This window comes from Thalassophryne amazonica, chromosome 15, assembly GCF_902500255.1.
Source record: "Thalassophryne amazonica chromosome 15, fThaAma1.1, whole genome shotgun sequence".
Taxonomy (NCBI): Eukaryota; Metazoa; Chordata; class Actinopteri; order Batrachoidiformes; family Batrachoididae; genus Thalassophryne; species Thalassophryne amazonica.
In genome coordinates, this window is record NC_047117.1 from 82,995,975 (window position 1) to 83,020,093 (window position 24,119).

A 24,119-nucleotide genomic window follows, 5' to 3' on the forward strand; every position below is an offset into this window, starting at 1 on the left:
TATAATTATGTAATAACTATATTTCTTATATATGTTGTTTATTACCCTTATTGTGTAAATATCACTTATATACATGATGTCCATTTTCTTGAGCCGCTTGGGTGGGTAGGGAGAGTTCCCATGGGATAAAAAAGCTTTTCAACCTAAGTGGCTCTACTCTACTCTTCTGTTCTACTCTTCTTTTTTTTTATATTTAGATATACCTTAGTATACACTAGTAGAGTTCTACCTTAGAAATGAAATGTATTATAGAAGACATACCTTACTGAATTTTCATGCATCTTATCACCAGATGTATTTTTGCTTCAGAGTTTAACATCCATAAAATGTCCAGTGAAAACTGAATCCTCCCTTGTTCATCTCCATACAACCTCGGAGCCCGTCCATGAGGAGACGAGTTTGGGCATATCCACAAAAGTTTTGCATTGTGTCAACATTTTATCCACACGGAACTGGCATTTTCGGAGCCCAAAAAAAAACCCACTACTTTTTAAAAACTGGTCCCAGAGTGGAGGTGTCGGTGTGCAAGGTTCCCGGTGTCGCAGACTGAACAGTCCCCCCTAAAAAAAATTGATCCGCCTTGCCTTCACTGTGCATACGTCATTTGCACTTGATCTATGTTGAAACTTGTGCCAAATCAACATGTAGATCGCCTGTGGCGACGTTGAGTGAAAAAACGAGGGAGCAGCCGAAGGGACTTACTATACAGGTTTGGCCTATATACTACACCATTTTCGATGGTTTCTTGTGTACTTTTTGAAAACGACAAAGTGAAAGATCATATAGGTAAAGATCTGTTTCCAAGTGGACAAGGCACCAGCTGCAAGGAGGATGAGTCTATGACGACTCCTGGAAGGAATGCCAGTCCACCACAGGTTACTTCTCCAGCCAGGGCTGGAACAAAGCAGATGAAGTGTCTTAAGATATAGTTCAAATGATCATTTTTGTGTTCATTTCAGTTTCATGTTCTTTTGTACCCTGTTGACCTGTGGAGGTACAGTGTACCTCAGTGGTGAACCTGCTTATGTAAGCCACATCTGAGTGCTGCATTCCTAAAATAACACAATGACCTGCTTTTAGGTGGTCTGGCGTACACACCTTTCTTGAGATGGATGACAAGAACGTACTAACTTTGTACTTGTTCACACCTCCGTTTTAGGGTGGGGCATTTCGTATTGAAGGAAAATGGGCAGTGGGCATGAAATTAAAAACTGTTGGACAGAAACTCTATACTTGTGATGCGCGGTGCGCTGTCTGCACATGATGGAACTTTTTTTTGCAATACAAACAAAATATTTGTCTGACATTACACTAAAATGAATTTGAATAATTAGCATTAGTTGTAAAATCTAAATCATTCTGTAAACTGAAGCAAAACCCTGACAGTTACATTTAGTCTTGAAGTTCTGGTTCCTCTAATAAGACTCACAAGGTGACGTGGCCAAACGGAGAAAGACACTTTCACAATGCATCAGCCAATAAGATTTTCTGCTATGTCACACCGAAGTGTGTCAGCAGTTACAACCTGTATGCTTTGGATTTAATAAGGATACGGTGCTTTTTGTCCTTCATAGACAAACATACAGTAATACACTCAGTGGGATGCCTATGTTGCATTGTATCTACTGTTTAGTAAAGTCTATTACAGAATAACCACACACACAATTTTCTCCGGACACAGCCGGTCTGTTACATGAGCCATTAGGAATGTGATGGAGGCTACAGGCCCTATTTTGAAAATCTGTCAAGCATGTGGGGCAACTCCATTTTGCTGCTAACGCAGTGGTGTAATCTGAGCGAAAGTAAGGCACAAAGGGTTTGAATTTTGTCACTTAATTAGTCACAAGTGTGTTTTGGAAGTAACATGATGTTAAATAGTAAAGGTGCCTTGGCTCTTACACACATTTAACCCCCGCATTGCTGCACAATTCGTGATAATGCCACCTGCTGTGTTCCCAGCTGGATGCCCTGCTTTGTGCCGCTGGATGCTGCATATATGAAATAATTATTTTGTAGCAGATTAATCATTTTCTCTCTGCTTTTGGCTGATGAAACCACCTCTAATCACTTCCGGAATCACAGAGGACCTTTATAGCAGCTTTTCTCTCGTGTGCTTCGTGAGGTGGAGAACGCATTTGGAATAGTCTAAAAGGTAATTATTTGTAATGTTTATATTGTAATAGCGTGGTAAAACAGTTGCATGTTCATTCCTTCTTATGAGAATCTGTAAAATTGTTTATGATAAATTTAACATCTCGTCATAATCGTTCAGATGAGCTGTGCTGTGATGCGGTGCGCTGACGCAATGACTCGCACTCACACTCAGTGTTTTTGAATTGCTTGCGCAATGTTCACGTGAAGTTCACGTAATTAATGCGTGATAGAGATTTTGAACATTTCAAAATTTTCTTTGCACACTTTCACGAAGCTGCGCACAGTTTACAACAGTTTCCAATGAGTTTACAATTAATTTACTCTCTGGCACGGCAGACTGCATAACAGTGCATGACTCAAATTCGTGTCAAGGCACCTTAAGAATACTTGTAAGAGCTGGGTCCACTTGAACCTGATGCACTAGTATTCCAATGGTGGACTGACTCACAAGTGAGAGGTTTTCTAAAAAGCAAAAGGATCAGCACTCAAAGCTTCAAAGCATGTGAGCAGTTCATTTACAGCAGTGCAGCAGTCATTCACCACAGCTCCCTGAGGTGATGCAGTTTAACACCTGCATCTCCTCGATAACCCATCATGCATCTGAGAGTAAAAAAGTCAGATGTGCCAGTCAGAAACTAGGAAGGCTGTGCTGTGCAACATTTAGTGCTTTGTGGAACATAGGGCCCTCTATGTTTTGTCACCTTCCCTGCATCTAACAGATCACACTTTGTCCTAATTCTTTGGTCCGTTCAGTGTGAATCTCAACAAGAACGTCACAGGTTGTGTCTGCAACAATGGAAATCAGTTTGGCTCCATGTTGCTGCTTCATGTGACTGACAAAACTTCTGCTTATTTTTGTGTTTTTCCTGTTACCATAACCTGCACCTGTTTAACCTGCCCGGCCGTATCCTGCACATTCTGGCTTAACCACCTCTCTGATCCTTATCATTCAGTCCTACAAATGCAACAAACACTAATACTGCAACACTGCAGTAATTATTGGAACCTGTTCAGTGTTGTGTTCAATCCTACTAAATTGTTGAGGGATTATTTTCTGGCTATATAATACTCAAGCAATTAGGACAGTTAATATCCCGTTGTCCAAATAACCACATTAATCAGACACTACCAGATTAAAGTTCCTTCTAAATTTCTCTATTTGAGAGAATGGATCAAGTCCTGTCTGCACCACAACTTTACTTTCCTGGTCCAGTTTTTATCCATATCAACAATATAAAATGCCTCTCAGAAAATGGAATGACTTTTTCCTACAAATCCTTTAGTAACTCCATATGAATTGTACAGAAATCCAATTAGTGTCATAGGAATTCCTATAGGATTCCTGTAAGAGGTCCTGTGGGAAGCCTATCTGGTTGGATTTATGTCCATAGAACTCATATAGGATGACTTCCAGAATTTGGAATGACTTTTCTCAAGAATCCTATTCCATAAATATCCTATAGATTGTGAAAAGCATTTCCTCAAAACCTCAAGTGGTGCAGGTAGCCAGAGATTCCTCTAGACACGGAGCACAGACACCGTGGTTCCAAATCTTACCGAATGTTGTGTAAGTGTAAATATGAATATAAATATAACAATTTATTTGCATTTTATCTTTATCAGTCAATCCCCGAAGAAACAAGATACCGGTACTTAAAAATAAGGCAAAGGTACCCAAAGTCCATGAAGATTTGACACAGTTTGCTACTTTTGAACAAAAGAAGGAAAAGTTTTGTTCTTTTCATTTTATAACATTGATGTACTGAATAAAACAGAGTTGCATAATCTCCAGTCATGACTTTTTTCTTTTCTTTTCCCCAGGCAATAGCGGATCATGAGGCACCCCAATAGTGCTGTCAGCCTAGTGGAGTTCCAGCAGAATAGACATTTTGTGATGCACTTGCAAAGGGTAAGACATTTAATGATCAAGATTCTATATTCCCAGTACATCTGCCTGCAAAATACTTCCTGGAATGGTCTGAAACCTACATGAACCACAAGACCAACAAGTATTTTGAACTTCCGTTGACACAGCGATGTCTTACTCAATGGCTCTGGTCTGCAGAAGCTTATTTGATGACATCACTCGAGTTTAGTCATTAGGCCAAGTGGTTAATGTACTTGGTTTCAGTGCAGAAGGTTCCCGGTTCAAATCCCACCCCTGCCACATTTCTCCATGTAATGTGGAGTTGCGTCAGAAAGGGCATCCAGCGTAGAACGTGTGCCAATTCAACATGAAGATCCACCTTGGATTTGCTGTGATGACCCCGAGTGCAAACAAGGGAACAGCCGAAAGGTCTTACTTACTCGAGTTTAGTCATTATTATTTGGGTATTGGGAACAAGCCCAAATAATCAAAAGCCCCCAAAACAACAAATACTGCTAAAAAATTATAATGTTGACAAGCAACCGATGAACTAGTTAGTTAGCACACATACAGACCCTGTCATACAGACTGTAGCCTTTAAATATGAAATTCACATTGATGGATGCACATCCCTGAACTGTTCAGCACGTGGCAGCACAGCATGTAATGTTTTGAGTTAGCCGCCACTAATTTGCAGTAGCAACCATCCCCAGCCACATGTTCTATTCATTCTTTAATTCTTGTTTGACTTTCCTGTTCTGTTTGTCTCATTCCGTATTATGTGAGAATCACGCTTCTCCTTGTAATTAATTGCTAGTTTAGCATGTTCTCTGCATACTTTTGAGATCTTTTAGAAATCTTGGATCTAACATGAAGGTGGAGTGCCCTGACGTGCGCATAATGTGCTCACTGTTTCAGCCGGTGGCAGACAAACTGCATGAAAACTGGTTGCAATTTTCATAGCTGGCAGACACATCTATTGGGTATTACAAAGGCAAACCAAAGTTGCTTTTGTTTTTGTTCTGGTCATCATTGCATTTTTTTTTTTATTCGTGAGTTTCAAGATTATAGCATTTATTGTTTTTGAGTTATACACTGTCTGGGATGAACAAACACTCATTGTCCATGTGCTTGAAGACAATTTCAACCTAATCAGTTCCATTTAAAGAGACTGAACGACACTTCCAATTTAACTTCAGTATATCATGGCCTACACAAAGATCTGTGGTGGCCATAGCCAGGTAGGGGTCAACGGAAGATTATGCAAGCAAAAATGCTTGTCGTATTGAAATAACCATGTTGTTTGTCTGCTCATAAATATTCTACAAAGGCATAACTTGGACTCTGTGTGACTGAATGTTACAGAGTTATGGGGTAAAAACAGCAACAACAGTTCAACTCTTCTAGTCAGTGAAATTACCATTGGACATTCCGACCTCTAGCATGGGGAAAAATGCCTTGAACGCACTATCGGGCCAGGATTTTTGCTTGGAAACATGTAAGGAAATTGAGCAACCTGTGGTATCCAAGTTGACGTCACAGCCACGGCAGCAGCGTTTGTGACGAGTGAGACAACAATGGTACTAATGATGAAAATTCATCTTTAACATGATTTTTTAAAACAAGACATTACTGCTATACATAATACAGTATATTCACATTCTGTGTACAATTAATTAACATCACCACACATCAGCAAAAACGTTTGATGATTTCACTGCGCCCAAAAGGGGGAGGGTCCACTGGTCCTCCTAACTTCATTTTTGATGGTGTATATTACAATCCCAAACCGATTTTAAAGTTCACAAATAAATGTAATACTTTCAAGTAGCTAACAAACTAGATCCAGTTTTGTTCAATTTACAAAAATTAAACATATGATTCTGCTGATATACACCATTAATCACCTTTCATTGGACTGTTGTCTATAAATCTGTTGAATTGAAAATAAACAAATAATGGTAATTCACCTTCTGTGTTTTTTTAAACTGTCACACTTTTGTAACATTACTTCACCTACTTTAATGCAACATATAGCCTACCATAAGTGTAAAAACAACTTCATCATGCTCTCCTTAATACTAGGACTAGTGGGAAGTTCCTGGTCAAAAGATAAGATTAGCCTAGCTCTACTGTAATAGGCTAAGTAGTTGATCCATATTTGTCTCCGAGGTAACCTCATGAATGCACTTTTTCTGGAAGTAGTGATGTTTTTTAATGACTGGTGTTTCCAACCATCCGAGGGTTCTGAACGCAGCATTAATTTTTGACTCTTGTACAAACTGAAACTGACCCCTGTCACCATTTTTGCCATTTTTACCCCATAACTCAACAACATTCAGTTACAGATAGTACAAACTATACCTTTTAGGAATATTTATGATCATACAAATAATGTGGCATACTTTAATATGCTTGGAGTATCTTTAAATTTTTACCCTTGTTTAATCCTTCGTTGGCTGCTACATGGCTACAAATACACCATACATTTTGGTGCAGACCACCAGGGCATACTGGGGATGAATTCTAAGTACTGACTCGGCTCCCTTCGTTCATATTAAAGAGCCGTTCAAAAGAATCGTCTCGTTCGCGAACGTCACAACACTAATTGTTTTGGGACCGACAACCCGCTTTGCTCATGGAGAACTTTATTGACAATTCAAATATAATAATATAAAAGACATACACAAAATACACAGTAAACCATAAAGAAAGTGGGGGAAAACAAATTGAAAAAAGAACAAGTGGTTACATATACTCTAGGGGTTTTCGTTAAGTTTACAGTCTTAAAAAAGTTATATATATTTGTATCCAATTTTCTTCTTCATAAATTTAAGTGATTGAAAGAATAGACAACGTTGGTTTGGTCTTAATGCATTTGTTTTTGCGAATGAAAAACTTACCCATCATTAAAGAAACATTCAAAACTGAATCTCGTAGTCTATATAAGACATTCTTTGTCCAGATGAGACAGATGAACACCAGAAACAAAAATCCTCCCACTCGTTCGCTTATAAGAGGAATACCTGGCAACACGGTTCCCGCGGCCCTTTCACTTCCGGGTGCACTCCGCAGCGGTCCAGTCACATTTCAACACGAACTGCTTACGACTTGATAAATGCGCGTGCGCAGGGCCGCTGACCCCTCCGGTTTCTTCGTGCAGTGCCACGTTAGTAGCAGCTACTCACCAACGATAAAAGAAAAGAAGAAAGAAAATTGCAATTTTTTTTTTAAGGAATCAAAAATTAACTGAACCGCAGTTAACCGCGTCCGCAGTTCTCGTTTTTCCACTTTACGTCTATATTCGACGGCGGCTATGTTGAAGTTTTTCTTGCTGTTTTGCGCGCTAGCTGCGTCCAGCTGGGCTGACATCGCTGAGGAAGACGATGTCCTGGTGCTGAAGAAAAGTAACTTTGATGAGGCTTTGAAAGCTCATCCCAACATCCTGGTCGAGTTTTGTAAGTAACCGATAGCAAAATAAACCAGCAGTGTAAGCGCTCGCATGCTAAGTGGCTTGTTAGCAAATATTAGCGTTAAAGTTTGACACGTCTCCTGCCGTGAGTAGGAAATGTATGGTTATTTCACTATCTTTTAACTTGCTCTGCAAACTGAAATAAGGAGAACATGTTCGCTGTAGTTTCCCTTACTTTTCGCACTTTCATTCACACTCTTCTTTTTAGCCGCTAGCATTTCGCTGCCCTTGTCTTACGTTGCCTTCAGGACAGTCGGACTTTGCGGGCTTGACGACTTTAATTGTCACAACGTGTTGACACCTTTCTAAAGGTTTCCTAAAAGCGTTTATGAACGTGCATTACGTGTTCTCACTCGTTTCAATTGGCCGATGTGGTTATGTGGCGTGGACTTTCACTTCCAGTGAGACATGCCCAGATTTGCATTTATCGCCACTAATTTCAGTGTAATTTCCGTTGTGAAATTGTTGGTTGTCTGCGATTTGTCAACTCATTTTTAATGCCCCCGTAGGCCCACCCATCCCGCTGTACTTCTGTCAAATTGTCTTGCGTGACGCATCTGCAGTCCAGTCAGAGATGGCTCCAGGAAAACCTCTGCGATTAATTCATTTGTGGGAGGGATCAGGATTGCATGTTTTCCCACGTATTTCACAGCTGGGCGGGATCTGTGTGGAGTAGGTTGACGTGTACTTTACAAACGTTCAACTGTGCTTTTAGTGAGTGGAGTACAAGGAAGTTTTGTCCTTGGTAACTTTTGCAATGCAGGTCGTGGTTTGTCTTTGTTGCATCCAGCCTGAAAACTACAGTTGGACTTGACGTCTCTCAAAGTTCCCACCCATACATGCAGGTTTGCATGTTTGAACCCACAGGCTACAATTGGCTGACATCAACCCAAACAGTTCTCTACCTTCCACACTGCCTTTACTTTTCACACTTGTCATGACTCAAGATGGTAGTATAATCAGAAATCAGTCATTACAAACACATGAAGTTTTTTTGGAAACTATGATTTTGGGGTGAATACAGTTTAAAGTGTTGTGCCATGATTTTTTTTTTTTAAAAGGAGTTATGCTCTGCACAAACATCTTGACGGACTGGGAATGCTGCTAGCTGGAAGTTGTGATCACGTGACTTCAGTTTGGTGCCCCTTTTCTTCCTGTTTTTCTTTTTAACTCTTGTAGGTTTGGTTAGGAAAACTAGTTGCATTAGGACACATTTTTCTGTGAGGTATGAAAGTAACTGACATGACCAATATGTGGTCACATGACAATCAGGGAAACTGACTGGTGTCACAGCAGCCAGAAAAGGGTCTGCTGTTTTGTTTCTTTTCCCCACTAAACCAGGTAATGGGGATCCTGTGCCAGCTTAATATGACCTCAAATGTCCTAATTATACCATTTTCAAATATGTAGTCTTTCACTATCTTCATGCCTCTTCTGTTTTGTGTGCTGAACCTATGGAGCGGTTTATAAAATGAAACTGGTCTGGTTGAGTTCAGTTGAGGCTTACAAAGTTTGACTCAAGACTGTTTGTTTGCTCCCAGAAGTCTACAGTGTGAGAATTCCTATCTCTGATGTTAACTCTGACACTTTCATAGATGCCTTCAAATAATTCATTAATTCATGTAATCACTGTTAAACAACAAAAGTATCAATGCTCTTTTTGTTTCATTCAAGATGGTAGTCATGGACTTTCTCTATTGACTGTTCATGAGATTTTGCAGAATGCTTCTTGGTTCTTAATAGTACTGCCTCCCATTGTTTTTGGGGGAAGTTAGTGGTTAAAAAGCATGTGCCATTTGTAGACCACTTTTTAAAACAATTATAGCTATTTCTTCTTGTGCTTCCCCACACTGTCAGTTAATGAATATCTGAGGTTAACATTTGCTGGTATTCCTGCAGATGCTCCGTGGTGCGGCCACTGCAAGGCCCTCGCTCCTGAGTATGCCAAGGCTGCCGGCATGCTGAAGGCTGAGGGTTCAGATATTCGTCTGGCTAAGGTGGATGCCACAGAGGAGACTGAGCTTGCCCAAGAATTTGGCGTTCGGGGATACCCCACTATAAAGTTCTTCAAAGGTGGGGAGAAGACCTCACCAAAAGAGTACTCTGGTAAGCATGGGTGTTTGCCGCCTTTTTGCAGACATGCTTGTAGAATAAAAGCTGACCTAAAAGTTGGGATGCTGCCTTTATGGAAGCAAACATTAATGGAAAGCTGCTCTCGTGGTCTGACTTGGAGGGAGGGCAAGTCACAATATATTAAGCTGACATCCAAAATAAATCTGGAGTTCCCTTATGCACAGTCAAAATAAGGTAAATGTGAGGAAGCACTTTATAAGGAGCCTCATCTCACTTATTCACTGTTTGCATAAGATGGAACAAGTGCTGTAAAAAGGCAGTTATTTACATTTGTATGAAGTGCAAAGGGTAAAAAATATACATTTGGATCATGTCATCTGAAGTAAAAATACTGTATGGGGAAACTCCTGTCCTTAATTCACCTCTCAGTGAGATACTATAGCTCACTGGTCAGTCGCCCTGCCCCTGGAGATCACCTGCCCTGCATGTTTTCCATGTGTACCTGAGGCAGCCACAGCTGAGTAAAGTCTGATTCCCAGATCGTGACCAGCTGAGCACACATGACTTGGTGAGCAGCAGCTGAAGGAGATTTGAAAACATGCAGGGTTGGTGACCCCTGCTGGAGCTGTTGTGGTGACTGTGAAATGCTTAAGTATCTCAGCACTACAGCGTAAAGGATTAAAAACTGTCAATTTTCTTTAAAAGATTGTCTACATTTCCTGTTTCGGATGACAGTCTGCTAAATAGTAAAATAACTGCTTGTTTGTAGGTTTTGTAAACAAGAGCGTCTTTTTTCCTTGCTTGATAGCTTTGTGGTAGTTGGGCCGTGTTTTTTTTTTTTTACCCTCTTCTGTCTATCATTTCATGAAATCTTGTGGTTTGCTCCCATATACATTTGAGTTGAGCAGTGCTCATAACCAGCTGTTGTTACCCTGTCAGTTGCTAATTGGAAAATAGTATAGCTGTGTGACAGAAAATGAAAAGTTGATGGATTTCAGAATTAGTAGCATCATTAGAAAGCTTTTGAAAATACTTCTCAAACACCAAGCTTATCTGGATGTGACAAGTATTAAGGGGATTATGCTAATTTGAAGCTTGCCAAATTAGCCCGATTTTGGTCACCTTCAGCTTGACCAGTTACCGTTGCAGCTAATTCAAAAACTCACTTGGTAGATGATAGATTTTTTGCACAAATTTCACTCAAATATTGACAACATACAGAATGATACATCAAACTCTGAAGCCGTATTTTACTTACCTTTAGAAGAAAAGGGGTGTTTTGTAAGCTATCCCAGTCAATGCAAAATTTTGAAATGAAACTCAGAGAAAATGGCACCTCCAAATCGATAGAAAATCATCATGCTGGCAGTAACATTGAGATTGCCCCAACACCCTGAAAAGAGCTTCCAAAAACGTATGCATTCAGTGGATAGGTTTACACTGAGCAAAATCCAAAACCAGGCTGCTGCCCAAGTTCAGCATCGCTGAAGTGGGGAATTAGCACATAGCTAATCAGTAGGTCATTTTTAAGCCTGCCATCTGAATTTGTTAGAAATTAATGAAGGAATGAATGATCTGTTGGCATCACTGTTATCTTACTGTTGGAGCTAATCTTGTGCATGTAGATAAATGTCTTTTCATGATCACCCAGCCCTGTTGTTAACACACTGGTTTTTGTTATTGCTGTCTAAAAAAAACAGCAAGATGATGTAATAAAGTAGCTTTGACATTTTGTGTTTCATCCTTGTAATTTGATGTGCACAGAACTCAGCCAGTTAGCATTCAGTAATGTGGCTGAAAAGTGTTGTGGATTGAACCTCTTCTACACATTCTACTTGTGCTGATGCTGAGCTCGGCTTCTCAGCTTTGCAGTGAGATGTGCAGTTCGTCACATTGCTTACCTCTGAATGCCAAGGGCCACGACTCTGTTTCAGGAGGGGAGAGAAGCATATTGGTTTTATGGTTGTTTTGCTGTCGGAGTACTCTATTGCAATTACCAGTTGCTACACAAATATTACCTTAACGATGTGCAATGGCTGACTGGTGTATGTTTAAGTCCACATGGTTGGTTCGCCACATCCACCACACTAGCGAGCTGACTTGGGGTCCTAGATGACAGCCACCCAGGTAGATAACAGTCAGATTCCTTAGTCTTTCCAGTTGCTGCAGGCTTCAACACTCTATTTAAGAAAGCATGTCAGATAGCTAAAATAGTTCACAGGTGCTATTTTAATGTCTCAAAATGTCACATTGTCCACATGGATCAGTCTTCTAATATGGTCCAATAAGGGTGAGGTGTGTTGGGGGTGGGGGGACTAGTCCTTGATTGGGCAAAGCCGCATCATTTTTGAAACACCCCGTATTCTCATCACTTTAATCGGTCAAGAGTGCTGATCCCATGCAAAATGACACTTCTGAAGTGAATGTCCTGTCAAAGAAAGATGGCTTTTACCTTCTGTTTCTATGAAAATTTTAGGTAAAATGCAGTCTTACTCTAAATGTTGTGACACTTGTAGGCTTTTTGATTGGCTTTGCTTCCTCCTCTCAAGGTTTAAAGTGGACAGGCAAGTGTCCATTAACTGAAGTCTTGAACTCTTAGTTTTTGTCCCTACTTTAGACAGAGTTCAAAATACAATAAATTCACATAACTGTTTGTACAGGGCGTGTGGCTCCACCAGCCCAGTCTGACCACAGTGAAGGCAGCGCAGATTTAGTAAAACATCAGCTTCCCTGAAGCATTGCTGTTTAGAAGTTGTTGGCGTAGGCACTGTTTCAGGCAATGTGTTGGCATTTAGAGTCCATGGGCATTTGTTTTGATATGTCCACTTGGTTCATATGTCCATTAAGATGATCAAAGTACAATCTTCAACCTGAGGGGTTTGACAAAGAAACTGAAAGTACGTAAGTTAACCTTGTTTTGTTTTGCAGCTGGGAGACAGGCTGACGATATTGTTGGCTGGTTGAAGAAGCGCACGGGCCCAGCAGTGGCAGTCCTGTCAGAGGTCACAGAGGCAGAGTCTTTGATTGCTAACAATGAGGTTGTGGTCCTTGGCTTCTTTAAGGTGAGATGATCTCAATAGTAAGATTTTAATTGTGTGTTAAAACATTGCTTTTGCTGAAACTGGATAAACACTTGTGGTCAGGTTTTTGGAGGGTTGATTTGATGCGGACCATCTTATATGTACATGTCTCTAAATGCACATGTAATTAATGGTGTGAGACGGTCTTAAGTTAACCGAGTACATTTTGATCATACTTTTTACTATTCAGATAAGGGGGATCTTTGAACCATAAAGCTTTACTGTAGTAAAGGCATGAACAATGACCTGCATGGTGCTTTATCTTCATAAATGCTTTTTTGTGTCTGCAGGATGGAAATTCTGATGATGCCAAGGCCTTTGAGAGTGCAGCTGAAGCTACAGATGAAATTCCCTTTGCCATGACATCTGAAGATGCTGTTTACTCGAAGTTTGAGGTGTCCAAGGATGGTATTGTCCTCTTCAAGAAGGTGACTTTCCCATTCTGGTGCTTTTACACTGCAGGAACTTAAACCGTTTATTTTTGTAGAGTTGCAGCTAATTGGACCTTCCAGGTATTTGCCAGGATTTCAACAATTGATTAAACGCAACAATTCTGCCAATATAAATAAATGTACAAGACATAGTTGGATATATCGCTGTAAAGAGGTATTGCTGTATTGGTTGAATTGAAGTCTTGGCATTAAATTTCTGGAGGGACTGACAAATGATTTTCTTAATCTAGTGATCGCCATAATCTAAGTGATCATTTTCTCAGTTTCTCTAAAACCGTGGAAAATGTTGGTAATTATCAGAGCCTAGGATAGCTTTCATATACGATTTCAATTTTTCAATTTATTTTCATTTATATAGTGCCAAATCACAACCAAGTTGCCTCAAGATGCTTTACACAAGTAAGGTCTAACCTTACCAACCCCTAGAGCAAGCACACAGGTGACAGTGGTAAGGAAAAACTCCCTGATTTGAGGAAGAAACCTCAAGCAGACCAGACTCAAAGGGGTGACCCTCTGCTTAGGCCATGCTACCGACAAAATAGACAATACAGGAAATTTTAGATTTTGTGAATCCATGCTGGTGCACAAGACGGGAGGCGTGCAGAAGAAAGCATCCACTCCCATCTCTGGATGGAGCCGCACCTTAAACAGAGAAACAGAATCAGGTGGCAGAAAAACAACAAATACAATATAATTTATCAGCATTTAACAAGAAAAACAGAGGCCACTAGCCCAAAGCTTCACTAAAAGACCCAGACTTTAGATAAAGTTAAGGCTGTGGCCCGCTCTGTTTACTAATGAAATTAATTTAAAAGGGTAGAAAGCATAGTAACATACTATGCGAGTATGCTAGCCATACAAAAGGGAAAATGAGTGCTTAAGTCTGGACTTCAGTCTCCACAGAATCTGACTGTTTTGATACCTTTTGTTTCATAGCCTACAGATATTCAGTTAACTGTCTGAAAAGGGTAAAGCGACTAGTAAAACCACTTTTTTTAAGAAGCTGAAATAAAAAATTTGGATTTTTTTTTCTCAAAATAACACAATGATTGAGATTAGAAATATATTTGCCATTTAACCCCTTCTAAGCCTGTATATTCCATCGATGGGAAATTTCACTTTTTATTTGAGATACTGACAATCCAAAATGAGGCAGATGGTCGGATTAATTGCTGCTTAATCGATGAAGCTTTGCAGGTGTAGTTTGTTGACATGTTAAATGTCAAAGCACCCAGTTGTGTACGACAGCTTAAAATCTAGACTACTTGAGCAACCAGAATTGTTTTTGATCTACACCTTGTTAATGCAACTCAGCTGACCTGATTCGTCAACAGTATCCACTTGCACTATTTTTGGCTCTTGGCCTTTCATTCACTCAGGCCTTTGAATGCTGTTTGTGTTCCCGACTTTGGGCAACTCTTAGACATTATGCTGTGGAAATGGTTGTCATACGCTGTTCCAGTAGTGGATGTCATTACAATAAGGGTGCTGGTTACTAGCAGATGACTGTTAGCATGGTCCTTGCTTTCAAGTACACAATTCCACTTGTTATGCCACTTGGTGTTTACTGAAATCTTCCCATTATTTTCACATTTTGAGCAGTTTTTTATGACAAACCACTAAGAAAGCAGCAATGTGGATGTTTTAATGAATGATTGTTTTGCAACCTAGACAAACTGGCATTTCTGTCCTCTGCTAGTGATATCTGTTTACATCTTAAATGCAAATTCAGTCACCTGCCGTATTGGCTACTTGCCTCCAGTCAAAGCACATCATGTCAAGAGTGACATTTGTTAAACAGCTGCTGCTGTTGTTAAATGTTGTTGTTTAATGCTGTAGATTGGTTTGAGTTTTGACGGCTTAGCCTGTGCCGACAGGGCCACTGGTATATCCTCAACCAAATGTCTCTCCCCTGTTGTATGCCAGTAACAGCTGCTTGGCACAGCTGTACCAGTGCTGTTAACACCCATTAAGTCAGGTTGGCGTGCTTGCTCTTTCCTCTGGATGTTTGGAAGGGATTTCAAAGTAGTTTGATAAATGTGGTGTTGACAGGTAGGTTAGGTCAAACAACAACTGTGTTGGTAATATTTTTGGGATATGCCAAAAGTGGCATTGTGTACCTTCAAATGCCTATTTAAGACCAGACAAATCTCAGGTATTGTTTGATTGGGACAGAAAAAAATGGAAGGTGAAATAAATGTCATGGATAGATTAGAATGATAGACTTTGTGGTTACATTTCTGTTGCAACTGAAAAGTATTCTCTAGTTTGTCTACTTGGCTACTGCAAGCTTTTCTAGCATCTGCAGACTTCTACGGAAGCTTCACTCATGGTTGGGTTTTGGGGGGGGGGGGGGGGGGGGTGTCACACTGTCACTGTACTCTGTTGTGGTTGTACAGATCTTTCAAGTGGCCAGATTTTTATACAGCTTGCCATCCTTATTACTAAATTCAAATCTCTCCCGAACTTTAAATATTTAGATGGAATGGTATGACCAGTTTGGTTTTGATCTTTGAATTTTAGAAGAGTTTGAGGATGCAAAAGTCACATGATTCATTCAATAAATTCATAACCTTAAAAACAGGCTGACAGGTTCACAGTAAATTTAACACATACCCCTAATAGTACTTTTTCTCCCCCCCGCAATGTCTCCTTGTTTATTCAGTTTGATGAGGGCCGCAATACATTTGATGGAGAGGTGACCAGAGACAACATCCTGGCTTTTGTGAGGGCCAACCAACTTCCTCTGGTCATTGAATTCACTGAGCAGGTAACTCTTAAACTTCACGTGCTTGTTTAATTTCACTGCTTGCAAGTTGAAGCTCATAGTGATGTCTACATGTCAATCTTGTGCCTTTCTCTTGTTCAGACTGCCCCTAAAATATTTGGTGGGGAAATCAAGTCCCACATCCTTATGTTTTTGCCTAAAGCTGCATCAGACTTCCAGGAGAAAATGGACCATTTTAAGAAAGCAGCAGGTGGCTTCAAAGGTCAGGTAAGTCAACTGTCAAGAGGCCAATCAGCAAACTTATTGGTTCTTCAGTTTTCTACACTGCTTGATAAGTGAGTCATTATTCTCATTTGTGTAAAGCTTATGGATTGATACTGTCTTCCTCTCCAGATCCTCTTCATTTTCATCGACAGTGATGTGGATGACAACCAGCGCATCCTAGAGTTCTTTGGGCTGAAGAAAGAAGAGTGTCCTGCCATCCGTCTCATCACTCTAGAAGATGAAATGACAAAGTACAAACCTGAGAGTGATGTCATTACAGCAGAGAGTATCACTGAATTTTGCAAACTTTTCACAGAAGGAAAACTCAAGGTGAGATGTCTGTTCTGTTTGCAAGTTTTGTTTTTTTTAATATATATATAAAGAATCCCACTGCAACAGTTTTAAAAAGCTGATGGCTTCACCTTCTTCCCCACAGGCCCACCTCATGAGCCAGGACATCCCCGATGACTGGGACAAAAACCCTGTTGCAGTTCTGGTTGGCAAGAACTTTGAGGAGGTCGCCTTTGATCCAAAAAAGAATGTCTTTGTGGAATTTTGTGAGTCTTCTAGTTGTCAAGCAGTTGCATTGTTCTTGTATGCTGCAAATCTGTATTTTGTCCCACATTTTAATGAAACATAACATGAACTCTGGTTTGATGTGATACATGTGGTTGCATCTTTAAACTGTAAAAGGTTTCTACTCTGTTGCTCATACAGTTGGGTCCATAAATAGGTGGACAGTGAGACTACTTGCAGTTTTGCATCTGTGCACAAACCCAATAGTTTACACAGAGAAAGATGTGCAGAATAGGCTTGGGTATCAAGAACCGGTTCTTTTCAAGAATCATTAAGAAATGATTCGATCCAGACACAAATAGCTTTTTTGCTCAACGATTCCCTTATCAGTCCTTCAGAGCAGCCATTGTTTTTGAGGGTGCTCTCAGGAAAACGGTCATTTCTCTACGTTGATTGCAGACCCTGCAGCGGGTCTGTAATCAACTGCTTCTGCAGCGCGACTTCGCTTTGAAGCTTGAACCAACGAAGCAATACTGTGATCCACTATTTCATTGGTTCTCTGATTTGATGCTTTTCAGAAGCGGGGAGTCTGCTTCTTAACCCCTCTTGAAGCCTTTTAACGATGTCACTGACTTGGACTCTTGTTGTGTTGCAGGCATGAAATGAGAATCATCCTCCGTTCCATTTGTACTGCTCCAAACACTGCGCTGCTCTCTGCCGAGTCAAGTTAGAGTCCGGTCAGAATTAACTTCAAAGCAAATCACTACTTTAAGTCAAATGACACCTTTTCAAACACACACAACAAACTAGAATCGACCCAAATGTTTTTTTTTTCCCTTCAAAAATGAGACGTCCTGCGTTCTTTATGAATTACATTGATGCTGACGTGCAGCACAGCCAGCTCAGCTCAGAAGTATGAAGTGACATTCATACCATTGTCTGAAAGGAAATGGTTTTGACAAAATAACATTTAGTTTTTCTGTTTGTCAAAAGATCAAGGATCCACCATGTAGATTTTAAGTCCAGAGATCAAGGATCCAATGATTTCATATGTATTTGCTTTAAGACTCACTAAAATGTTGACATGGAAAACCTGTGAAGCCTATTTTCAGAACACAGAAAATTCACAGGAGGTATTGAAAAAGGGAATCAATAAGGAATCAGATCAATAAGCGAAATTGGTAATGGCATTGATACTGATCAAATCTTGTCGATACCCATCCCTAGTGCAGAAGCAATTAGGGGGATATTTGACCACCAGGTCACCCAGTAGTAATAAAATTAAACCCAAGAAGTGAGAGAACACCTTAAACAGTAGCATGGGGCCAAGCACTGCCATGGGGCAATGCCCAGGTGGAACGGCAATGAAAGCGGCCATGCAGTCCTGCCAGCACGAGCAGACCTGTGTGCAAGGACTGGCCTCTGGCCTGCAGGAGAGTTGCTACCCATGAGGATCCTGAGACTGATTCTGCAGGGAGACGGAATGTACTATAAGAGACAGTGAGCCATGCTTCTCTGGTGTCAGTCCTGGGGGAGAGAGAAGCACATTCCCCACCACGTTGGATTGTTCCAACAGTCCACGTCTGTCACACACATGCCATCAGCCCATACTCTGACTCTCCAAATGCAAAATGACTTGTTACACTTTGAATCTACTTTAATGCCAACCTCCCTGTTGTTGTATCTTCAACCTGATTTTTAACTTAAAATTTCAGGGCAGTGGAGCTGGAAGTCCAAGGTGTTGCTTCCACTCATAAATCATGCAGGAAGTGGATTGCACATTTGAGCTAAAGCTTCATTTAATCATTCCTTTAAATCAGGTGCAATTTGCATCTGTTACTTTGATATTACACAACTGTGTACCTAACATTCACCAATGTGGCTGATTAGAGTAAAATAAAGCAGCAGTTTTAATTGTATACAGTAGTACTCACTGGAACCACATGACTCTTTTTGCCAATACTTCAGTATTTGGTTGTATAATCATAAACCCTACATGCACTTTATCTTCAAATTCCAAGACATTCAGCATTTAACTGCACTCTGCCTTTCCAGATGCACCTTGGTGTGGCCACTGCAAGCAGCTAGCTCCCATCTGGGAAAAGCTTGGTGAGAAATACAAGGACAGCGATGACATCATTGTGGCCAAGATGGACTCCACAGCCAATGAGATTGAAACGGTCAAAGTCCACAGCTTTCCTACTCTAAAGTTCTTCCCTGCAGGAGAAGAGCGCAAGGTGATGAAATACTGAAGCTTGCCAGTTTTTGAAGTCCTGATTATGGATAAAGACTTGTTTAATGTTGAGCCTTCCACTAAATTATCAGAATCTGATAATTGGACTTGGATAATATTGAAGCTAGCGGCCTTAGAGCTTATGAAGTCGATGTGCAACATACACCCATTTGTGTGACTATTTTGATCAGGTGTAGATGGCTGCGCAACAGGAATTTGTCTTGAAATACTGCAAGCTGGGATCCTTTCAGGGGCATGTTAAGGCCAACAGGCAAATTATGAGTTTGGGTGGTCTGGGCTGGTATCTCTCAAGCTTAACTAGGTTTTTCCCAGTAGCTGTCACTTGTCCACTTGGTGGGTGGGGGGGCCCTGTGTGCCTGAATCCATGTAACGCATCAGGATGTTCAAGAGTGCTGCAGGGGTGCTGGAGTTGGTGGGTGAGCTGAGGTAGTGCTACTCTGGGTCTCACTGCAAGATGTATTTGAAGATTAATTTTCTTGTTAAAAAAAAAACCTTTGCAGGAGTGTGGGCAATATATGGGTTTAAACTCTGTAGCCTCATTTTAATACAGTAATGATGCATAATAGAGCTTGACCGATATATCGGCCAGCCGAAATTATCGGCCGATATAAGCCCTTTTTAAAGTACTCACTATCGGCCGAAATTTTGCCGATAGAACGCCGATAATTTCTCAAACAGAACAGTTACTGAAATGTTTGTCGGCAATGTAAAATGTCCTTGCACCACTTGTCCAGTAGATGGAGCTCTGACTCCATTCAACTGAGAGCTGCTTACACCCCTGCTTAAATGTGTTCATCACCGGCCCCCATAGTTTGCCATCACATTGCACTGATCGGCTGACAAAAGCATACAGCTAAGTTTATAAGGATCTATATCCTTATCCTGAACATATATAAGTTGCAGCAACAAGAGGTACAAGATCAGATGTATTTCACAAATCTTTTTAAGGATATGTATTTGCCAATTTCACAAAGGTTTAATTCTTGATTGCATTTTTTTAACTTAAATTCTTCTGTTACAAAGTTAATCAATATGAGGACAAAGCTTCAGCTTTTAGCTCATACCTTTTTTGTTAAGGCTCCAAAAAAGAACGTTTTATTCATTTAAAAAAAAAACAAAAAAACAGCTGACTTATCGGCTATCGGCAAATCAGCTGATTTATCGATTATCTACATTTTTTATCCAAATATCGGCATCGGCCTCAAAAAATCCATATCGGTCGGGCTCTAATGCATAATGGGAAACGGCTTGTTAAAGGCCTGTTTCACTCCTGCACTTCTGCACGTGTTGCTTCTGACTAGCGGTGTCACAGAACTGATGCAAAGATAAAGTGCTGAATTTGGGCACACAGAACTTTATGCTGCGCAAACAGTTTGAAACCATCTGGTTTCTTCTGGTCTTCTCTGCTGTGCTTGTGCCTGTGTGCTCCTGCCCTGGTGGTAGACAGGACAAGCAGAGGGAATGCAAAGATGGCTCAGCAGAGCAGGAAAAATCTGAATGCCCAGTTATGTTTAAAAGCATTTAGATACCCAGTCTTTAAACTATACTACAATGTGGTGTTTTAACCATATGCCGTCCACGACTACTTGGCACTTGAGTACAGTCTACGTGCATAAATCAAAGTAGGGGAGTCTTCTCGTATCCTTGGCGATTCTCTTTTTAGTAACAGTGACCGTCTGTGAGGGGGGGTGAGCCTAGTGACCTAATAAGACTACGTTATGTTGGTGTCTGGTTCTTAACGATTCCTCTGAGATTATTTCACTCGGCCAACACCTGTCGCTCAAGTCCTGTTGACAGTTCACTGGTGTATATAGCCTAGCGATTCATAGCAAGTCTACGGTTCTTCTCCTGACCCTACTTTTGTTACATGTATGTAAAATTCAGCTGGTAGCTAAAACTGAATGAAGTGCTGTGAACGAACGCAGTTTGAGACCAAATTTCAGCAACATGCTTTCTGTACAATTTAACTTATGTTTTTGCACACTTAAAGGTTTTTTTTTCACCTCAATTCTCAACAATAGGTAATTGACTACAATGGAGAGAGAACACTGGAAGGATTCACAAAGTTTCTGGAGAGTGGCGGCACAGAGGGTGGCGCCCCTGCTGGGCAAGATGAGGATATTGACTCAGATGTAAGTGGAAGTGGTGTAACTGCATAGTTGTAGCAAAAGAAGTCTGTTAATTATGAGCTGCTTAAGGCTGTGGTCAATTCAGACTAGCCATTGCAGAATTAGTCAAATGATTTTGGCACTTTGTTTGGGATACCCTGCACCTCTTTAAATTTTTAAACACCTGATTTCACAACTTATTTTTTGCTGGCTTGTTCTGCATACACTTTGAGGTTTTCATACTCTTGAATTAAACAGCCTGAAGGTCAAAATCAGATGGAGAAAGTGTCTGTCATCTACAATGCACTGTTTTGAAGATGTATTTGGCATCATGACTGTCGCTTCATAAAATGGAAAGCTTCAACTGCTGTGACTTTAGACTGTAACCTTAAAACTTAACTGACCACTTTTATTAAAGTATTCTGAAACTTAGAGGAGCAGCTCAAACACAAAAGTACTGTATTAGAGGCAAATTTAGAAAAATACTTGCCTTTGTAGTTTTAAAATTTGTGCATAGTCAGTATTTGTTGGTAGGACTGTAAATGCCTGATTGCATCCAGCACACTCCAGCAGATTTGGATATCGGGCCCCCTCTGGGCCTGCAGCCACAATGCCCCAAACCACTTCCAGCTCATGCCCACTGCAGCTGTTGTGACCTCTTACTAGCTTCTTACCTTAAGACAGAAGTAGCACTTGACATTTAACGTGACCTTTTTCTTATCTTCCATCTTTTCCAGTCACCCATCTTCAGACAAAACTGATCTGCATGCTGAGTCATGGTTGAAAAGTGTTTCTGAAACGTGCCAAAACTTGCCAATGTCTGTGTGCAAATCGTGTCTTCGAGTTGTGTAACACACTTGAAGCCTATTGGGACAGATCACTGGGAAGTTCTAATCATGAAAATGGTCTTGGAGAGCTGCATTTTTTTTTTTTTTTTTTTTTTTTTTTTTTTTCTCCCTTTGGCAAGTCATTGGGATCAAAGGTCAAAATTGACCCCAAAAGGTCAGCCAGTGGGGTCAGTCATGTCTCCCTCTTTGTTGGCTGAGATGATTTCTACCAAATTTTGAAAATGAAGGTTGACTGAACCTACACTGGGGGGGAAAAAAATCATTTTGGAGCGAGTCAAGGAATGTAATTTTTCAGTCAAACTCGGGTTGGAAAAAGTAGCTCACCCTTGTATGGATTACAGAATCCTGTGGCAAGGTCAGCAATTTAGGTGATGCTCCAGGTAATTGGGGACAAATGTCAGATTTCTGTAGCAGTATCTGTCTTGACCTTTGGCTGTCTTCTGTTCAGGATTTGGGTGACATGGACATGGAAGGTGAAGATGATTCTGATGGTGAGGGTGGCGATGACCATGACGAGTTATAAGAGGTGGCAAAGGAGAGAAGAGATGAGTCCCACCCCATCACTTCCAACAAGTTGCCATCACAAACTTCACTTCCTCATTGAACATTAATACTTCTTACTTACTCACCTCTCTGTCAGACTGGTCTTGTCCCAACTGGGTGGGACTCAGTGGAACAGCACCACCTCTGTGGGAAGACCTCAATGCCTTCTCGACAAAGCTCCACATCAACTGTTTGCCTTTATCTTCTGAACCAAATGTGTGTGTGTGTGTGTTGGGGGGGGGGTGGCATTGGCATTGACATCCAGTTTTAAAAATGTTTACGAACCTGAAGGTTTTGCTCCCCTTCTGTCAAAAACCCTGGTCATTGGGTGTGATTATATTGTTTTGGGGAGAGATCAGTGTTCTTCTCCCTGTAAATGTAGAGGACCACAGTTTAAAGGACTGACTTCTCAGGGGCCAAGGTGCCATTCTGTATGTTGGGGTTTTTTGTCTTGATTAAAACACCTAATGGGCTCATGTGGTGCTGCACAGAAGGCCCTCCCCAGTCTAATCTGAAACGAATATTTTTGTTGGTGGGGCATTCCTTTTTTTTTTTTCCTTCTTCTCCTGTATTCATTCCCTTCTCAAACTTCAGCACTGCTACTGACCATTTTCTAAAAAGAACAAATGTAAACTTTTTGGAGAATCTTATTTAATGTCCGCAATTTTTTTTTTTTTTTGTTCAGGATTTTCTTTTTTAAATCTTACCACTGTGCCCGGCTGTAGCCAGCTGGCCTCCTTGGGGCATAGTTGGCCATCTGACACTCTCTGACTTGGATATGTGGAGTTGCTCAACATTGTGCTGCACTAATGTTCATGGAGACTATAGTGTGCAGAATGGTACCGGGGGAGCACTGTAAAACGTGTTTTTGAGGGTTGGTCTCAGAAGTGTCAGTTAAGTGGGGAGGGAACAGTTGCATCACCCCAGCCCTCAAGTGCACTGTACCTCCTAGATCCCTTTGGCCCTACCCAACATCCTTGTTGCCACAGTGGTGTTTTTATGTGCGTGTGTTGTGTGGGTGTGATGTTTGCTGTGAGATTGTCTGTATGTGTGGCAAGTTGGAGTGGTTCATGTATTCAGCTCGTCTGTGAATGGAGGGGGGTGGGGCACAGCTTTGAATATGTGATGGGTTTGACGGCTGTACAGCAGGGGGTTGACAAAGCATTCCATCATGTCAAAGTTGATGTGGAAACATGAAACGGTGGTCAATAAACAAGTATAAAAACAGTATATGCATCTTGATTTATAGTGCATCTTTACATTTTCAGTTTTTTTTTAAGTAAACCTCAATCTTTAATGGCTTATTTCCATCCATTCAGATGTACTGGGAACACTGCACATATTACAAATGAAAACATGAAAACTTTTTATATATCACTAATTGTGAAGAAAAAGGAACATTAGTGTCTGGGTTTTTCTTTGTGGAGGGAATAAATAGGTGGCCTTTAAGGATGAAGGCAGCAAATGGACTTGCAGATTGTAATATATTTATTTCTGAAAATCTGAGTAATATGGGTTCCAGATGTTGTTCAGAAGAACAGTGAACTTTGCTTAAAAAGTTGATTGTAGAGGAAAATGTATAAAGTTTGTCAGATGATGCCCTAAAACTGAATTCAAGATAGAGTACATGACTGAAGTATGGAGCAAACATGATATGGAGATGTTTGCCATATTATGGTGTTGGGTATATTTATTGCATTCCAGGGTTCATGGATCAGTTTGAATATATTAAAATACTTGGAAGAGGTCATGTTTACTTC

At 40.6% G+C, this 24,119-nt stretch overlaps 1 protein-coding gene across 1 annotated transcript; it reads left to right on the forward strand.

The window, feature by feature from the left end:
* The first annotated feature begins 7,337 nt into the window (after positions 1–7,337).
* On the forward strand, positions 7,338–22,973 carry p4hb (prolyl 4-hydroxylase, beta polypeptide). Its single transcript, XM_034187429.1, has 11 exons — positions 7,338–7,479; positions 9,393–9,599; positions 12,495–12,628; positions 12,937–13,074; positions 15,764–15,868; positions 15,968–16,093; positions 16,220–16,420; positions 16,527–16,647; positions 18,662–18,843; positions 20,882–20,992; positions 22,265–22,973. Exons 1-11 carry the CDS (start codon positions 7,338–7,340, stop codon positions 22,337–22,339), a joined length of 1,542 nt encoding a protein of 513 aa, XP_034043320.1. The 3' UTR covers positions 22,340–22,973.
* Positions 22,974–24,119: the final 1,146 nt, after the last annotated feature.

What these genes read in the sequence shown, in the direction of transcription:
- p4hb (XM_034187429.1), top strand. Translation starts at nt 7,338, where the DNA reads ATGTTGAAGTTTTTCTTGCTGTTTTGCGCGCTAGCTGCGTCCAGCTGG. An exon ending in CAGGTGGCTTCAAAGGTCAG is followed by an intron (nt 16,094 to 16,219) that starts GTAAGTCAACTG and finishes CTTCCTCTCCAG; the next exon opens with ATCCTCTTCATTTTCATCGA. An exon ending in ATGAGGATATTGACTCAGAT is followed by an intron (nt 20,993 to 22,264) that starts GTAAGTGGAAGT and finishes TCTTCTGTTCAG; the next exon opens with GATTTGGGTGACATGGACAT.